The sequence below is a fragment of the Cylas formicarius genome, unplaced genomic scaffold, assembly GCF_029955315.1.
Source record: "Cylas formicarius isolate icCylForm1 unplaced genomic scaffold, icCylForm1.1 PGA_scaffold_1__22_contigs__length_36826433, whole genome shotgun sequence".
Lineage (NCBI taxonomy): Eukaryota > Metazoa > Arthropoda > Insecta > Coleoptera > Brentidae > Cylas > Cylas formicarius.
This window is the reverse complement of record NW_026844264.1, coordinates 15,091,440-15,097,587: the sequence shown is the minus strand read 5'-3', so window position 1 is coordinate 15,097,587 and position 6,148 is coordinate 15,091,440. Positions and strand designations below refer to the sequence as shown.

Sequence of the window (6,148 nt, the reverse complement as noted above, 5' to 3'; positions counted from 1 at the left end):
CCAAGATACATTTTAAGAGACATTTTAAAACCTATTTTTTATCACAATTTTTAAACCGATTTTTCATTAACATTTTGTATACTGCTTTCGAACAGCAAGCCATTTTTTCAGTACCAAATTTGTATGTAATGTAAGGTTGTTTGAAAATTATGATAGAGAAGTAGTTTTTTCTTAGAATTTCAACAGCCTTTACCTCGGAAAGAAGGCGTTTCCTGACATATGTTTATATAAAAACTAGGGTTTATTTTCGACGTAGAATATTCCATAAAAATATGGTGCATGTATTTAATAAAAAGTATTATTATACAAATTAAAAATTATTATTTTATAAATCATAAAAGTTAAAGTAATTTCAAGATTTTATTTGGATTGGATTATATTGGATCATTGAAATGAACTATTTTATACATATAATGTTAAAATTGAATACTCATTGCATTTTATCATATTTATAATATTTTCCTCTTTCAATTTATTCAAAAAGCATATTTATATCTTAATTTTTTGTTGTGAATGATTGAAATCGCCAAGCACATCACACAATCATTTATCATTAAATGACTGTTATCAAGTTCAACTTTTTTTCATTAGGTAGTTTTAGTGCCAAAATTTTAGTCAACCGATACACTGTTCATTTTGCGGATGTCACTATACTACTAGTAAAATATTCGCTATAATCTTACATCTTTCTTCATTACCAATAAATTCCAGCAGGCACACGTCGTTACTTTAATAAATCGTCCGTTTTTGCTTCGTATCGCCCCGCTATTGTTCTGGGTTTCTCCAGGCTCGGATTTATCCACGACAGCCCATTGCCTTTTCTTGATAATCGAACGATGGAAGATTTTGATGCAAAAATCTTATTATTATCACCTAGAAGTGCTGAAATAAAGAAAACGTGACATTAAAATTAAGACAACATTAAAACGCATAGTAAAAAGGTAACGCAGAGTCAAACATTTGGCAAACATTCAAACATTTAAAAAATAAAAACAAAAGAAGACAAAAATAAAATAGAAAAATATATGCTGATGACCCATGAGTCACACACTTATTTTAAGTAAACCCAGCCCTGGTTATGTGACGTAGGCTAGCCAATACAATTTAGCCTGAAACGGTTTACTATCCACAATCTCAGGCAAAATCACAATTTTAAGTGGCAATGTCCCTTTCGCTATTTACTACGATATTCGATCACGGCTTAGAGCGTAAAACGGTTAAAAAACAATCTCGTTAATCAAAATAACTTCTGGACCTGAACCTCTGATATTAAAAACGTCACTTTTCCGGTACAAAATTAAGAAATAAATCAGGAAGGATCGATGCCTGCAAAAATTCAGACCAATTCGAGAGTACTTATAAGATGTATCTCAACACCAACTGAATTAATGACAGTAATTTGAAATTTTGACTATGAAATATTACGATATCGCAAAAACCACGACCCAATTTTCCGAATAACACTTCAACCACTTCGGCACATTAATTTCGGCGACAACATATCGAGATTAAATGACATTTATTAATGCACGTGAATAAAAATGTGTTCGTATCAGTTTCGAATGGTAGAACTCTTATATTTTTGGATTATTAAGGATCTACCTAAAATTTTCATAAATTAAAACAAAGGAGAGAGAGAAAGAGAGAGATTCAATACATAAATAAACATTAGCACGACGAGCGGCTATCGCAGGCAGTTGTGGGAAGAGGACAACCTAAAAACCCACGCGGTTGGTGCAGACAAAATAACTTTTACTTAAGTCTATCTTCGTGTCATTTGCGGCCTACTGAAGACTGAAGAATATTTTTTATGAATGCGCATTAGTTGAATGCGAAACTTCATTGAGGATTGAAACTATTGAAAATGCAGTCTAAGCTTACTGGTAATGGTCAAACTGGACTGCTTTGTCTGTCATAATCCTAGGTAAAAAAGCCTGCGCTACCTTAAGATGCAATATTTCTTAAAAAGACCTGCTAGAAATGTGGAGAAGGGACATTCAATATGCGCATAATGGGTTCAACAATCAATGTCAGCTGCCTAAGACTCATTCATATGTTCCGAGGCTCAGGCTATTCTGATAATAGAGGACCATTTTAAGCTGCCTCGAAAAAAATTTGAGAAGAGCCATTCGATGAAGATTTTTTATTTCAAATCTCGCCCAATCGATCAAGTGTGAAATTTAGGGACATGCGCTGAAGGTCATTCTAATCTCTACGAAAATATTTCCGTCCGAATCTATCAATTTTGCATTAAATTTTCCTTACTTTAAATAACTGTTCAGCATATTCTTTTATGTTTTCGAACCTTACGAAAAAAATAATCCTAAGCTTAAACTTAAATAAGGAATACCTAATATCCCATTTGATTTAAGAAGTTGCCAGAAGAGAACTTTGACTGGGTGTCAAAATTGTATTTGTAGATTCTTTTGTGTATTACGTTGCATACCGCCTTTGATGTAAGTTTCATGTCAATTGTTGGGATTCTTCCTGTTTAAATTAATGGACAAAACACGCTTAACGCTTTACTTCAGTCCGTCACTCAGCGCACGCTGGAGAACAATAATGCTTATGCTTAAATTTAAAACCATCAACCCACGCTAATTATAAATCTTTGTAATATTGATCCGCAGTATAAGTCCGTTCAACTTCGCGATGCCGTTGTATTGCTTCTATCTACGAAAATAGACCCCGGACATTCTTATTGACTTAAATCAGTTAAAACGTTTCGGGAGGGGTGAAATTTTATTGCATTAAGAAAACGCCTGTACCAAAGGCAAAATCGTATCACACCAGCTTGACTTGAGGTGATCCGCTTTCCGCACCCTACTATTTGGAAAATCTCATTTTTAAGCCATTCATATTTTATCAATTCATTTCTGATTTGAAGCAAAATTGAAATGAAACCCTTATATCCGGATTTTACAAATTTGAATTTATAATTTAGGTATTATAATATCTTATAAAAATTGTACTGCCAAATACAAAAAAATTACTGACGATAGTTTATCGGGTTCTTATGTTCCAATAAAATTTCAATTAAATAGAAAAAAAGACTAGAATGAAATTTTGAGAGTTAGGGGTAATTTACATTCCCCAAAATGTCCAGGCTTTGGCGTCAGCCGAGCTATTAATTTTAAATTTATATTATAGGAGTTGTCTTGTAGGAATTGCTTTTAATTCATAAAAGATAGAGGTACTTAGGTGTAAGATTAAAAAAAATAAAATAATAGCCAATTTACTATGTACAAAAATTATATATAATATATATATAATATTCGAATTCCTAAAAAATATTAAAATTCATTGCTTAAAAAATATTTGTAGTTACAACCGGGACTGTTGAATCAATATGGAAAAGAGCTAATAGCCAAGTTAAAAACACCGCGTTTGATCAGAAGTAGTTATTATTCATTATTTTTTCAATTCAGTGCTAATAATATAACTCCTACTGCAGGTGCAGTACCTCTATTTTACTATCAGGGCACGGAGATGATTACTTATTAATTAGACTTTTATTAACACAGCTTTGTCGTCTCCAAATAGATTAATATTAAAAAATATGATGACAAAGTCCCTGTGCTTTTTAAAATTTAATTTTATATTACCTAATCTTAATAAAATACTTTTGATTATCAAAAATAGGTAAAAAATATGTCCTTTATATAATTCATTAAAAAAATAATAATAAAATTTCTAAAATAGCTATGTATGTCCTGCGTGAATTTCTAGACCATTTTTAACTGTTCTACATATTCGTACTATATTTTAAACATTAAAATAATGCAATTAAAACGTTTTTTATGCTCTTTCACCTATATTTCATATTACGCCTAGCGGCGCTCAAAAACCAATATAGCAGCTGACAGTTCGACAAGTTCACTTTAAATGTAGCATTTTTACGACAGTATTGTCTTAAAATATGCTTCGATCTCAATACTCTATGAAAACAAGTTAAGGATGTGGAGAACGCTATTTAGATAGAAAATGGCCCAAAGTACGAAAACATAATTGCGCGACATCAACTTTTACCGTCAGTAGGCCATTATATTTTCTAATAGAAAGATGCAACTGACAGATCGATAGATTATGTGCCAATTCCCTCTGATAAATTTTGGTTAGTTTTTTTTTTGAAGAAGAATTTTTGAGAGATTTCTGCGACCATTTTTTAAATTGTTTAATTACAATAATCTAAGCTTTCTAGAAAGTTTTTGAAATATGAGATTCAAGTTTCTTGTTCGTAAAAGAATCTCTAGTTAATTAGAGGCATAGAAACGAGTAGTCGCGTTTGATTGTTATTGTTTATTCTTAGAAAACCAGTTCCAAACTCCTTAATTACTAGGGGACACATAGTTCGATTCCCAAATTATTATTTCGTGATCACCACGTATGTATGTATATAATATATTGAGAAATTTACCCAGTTAATGCCAAACGCTCAACGGGAAGACCAAGTTTAAATTATTTCATGATAGATGGCGGATGCAATCCATTTATCAAATTATATCCTATAATTGTATCTTAACTATTTTTTTCTGTGAGTAGGTACTCAAAATTATTGACACAATTACGACCTTCGGAAATGCAAGTTGCCAGTGTCACTCATCCGTTTAAAATTCTAAATTAATCGGTTTTACTTGGATTATCTAAGAGGCCAAAGATAATTTTAAAAATATTCAGAACTATCAAAATTCTGTTTTTAATAATCTATTCCATTCCAATCTATTCCAAATTCAAATTGCAAAATAAACTGGACATAATTCAACAAAAAAAAAAAACTCTATTACCTACTAATTTCACCAATCACCAGTTGAACTTGAATAATCCAAATGATTAGCTTCTCAAATATGTAAATAAAACAACTATCATTTTTCAAACAATGGTATATTAAATAATTAACCACTTGAATTGAAATATCTCAAAACAAATAAACACATCGAACTAATCAGCTTTAGTCTTAACATTCCAATAATAAAATAACTGGAAAACTAATAATGCATTTGCAATTGTACTGGCAATGTATGTCAGAATATTAATTATGTCACCAGTCTCTTGAATGGAAGTAAATATTCTAGCCATTGAACCTCCCAATAACATTAAAAGAGTAGCTGCTGCAAGTTGCCCAGTATGTCCATTTTTGTAATTTGTCCATGCTTGAAGAACTTTACCTGATACAACAATTAATATATTAGCAGCAGTCAAAGATCCGAGAAACTCAATAGGTGTTATTCCACCCATCAGTACAACACAACCAATAATATAGAGCACAAAGTACAGAACTGCTTGTACACTAGCATTGCTGTACCACAAAACAAGAACCCCAATTATCACAGTTTGTATGGCTAAGAAGAATGTGTCACCCCATGAACTAAATGGAAAGCCTTTCACAAAATTGTAGGACATATAAATCGTAATTGCCGTAAGATCCAAAGTCACACTGTATAAATTTATTCCCTGTCCACTCTTATTCCTTAATATTTTGGCAATTTGAGGAACTTTCACCAATAGTGAACCCAAAATAATACCCAATCCTAAACCTTTACTTAAAGTTGCCTTGAAACAGGGAACTAAAATAAAAAAATTAAGTAGCATTTATCTGTGGATTACTTTATTTTAACTTACCATCCAAATAATTGAATTCTAGAAAATAAATGTCGATACATTGAGGAGGAAACACTAATAATACTGTTTGGCGAAACAATTCGAATGCTGTTGAATTCATTATTACAATTAAAATCAAAATTTTCAGTTAATAAAATGCAACGCTTTTATTCTACACGTATCGTACAAGAGCTGAAATAAGATAACACAAAATGATTTTAAATGCATTGATTTAATTTTAATAGTCTGGTCAGAGATAATTAGACGATTTTGTTGTTCTTCAACCTTCCTTATTAATTAGGCAAATTTGGTACGATCATTCGACCAAATATTTGGAAATTTGGTACTCTCGTGTAAATTTAAATTCCAGTCAAAATACTAGCTAATCCTGCAGTGACGAAATTTAATAAAACATTTGTTGCTTTCTTAAACCACCCTTGAACCAACTCAATTTAATTTATATCAGTTAATATAACTTGCATTATCAAATGTGCAGTATTAAATAATCAACATTCATTTTAACGTTTTATATAATTTTACACAATTAAAA

At 31.1% G+C, this 6,148-nt stretch overlaps 1 protein-coding gene across 1 annotated transcript; it reads right to left on the bottom strand.

Moving 5' to 3' along the window:
• Positions 1-4,865: 4,865 nt before the first annotated feature.
• Positions 4,866-5,853, bottom strand: LOC132696550 (mannose-P-dolichol utilization defect 1 protein homolog). The gene is made up of 2 exons (XM_060661436.1): positions 5,620-5,853; positions 4,866-5,564 (listed from the first exon to the last, which is right to left on the bottom strand). Exons 1-2 carry the CDS (start codon positions 5,717-5,719, stop codon positions 4,939-4,941), a joined length of 726 nt encoding a protein of 241 aa, XP_060517419.1. The 5' UTR covers positions 5,720-5,853; the 3' UTR covers positions 4,866-4,938.
• Positions 5,854-6,148: the final 295 nt, after the last annotated feature.

What these genes read in the sequence shown, in the direction of transcription:
- LOC132696550 (XM_060661436.1), bottom strand. Translation starts at nt 5,719, where the DNA reads ATGAATTCAACAGCATTCGAATTGTTTCGCCAAACAGTATTATTAGTG. An exon ending in AGAATTCAATTATTTGGATG is followed by an intron (nt 5,565 to 5,619) that starts GTAAGTTAAAAT and finishes TTTTTATTTTAG; the next exon opens with TTCCCTGTTTCAAGGCAACT.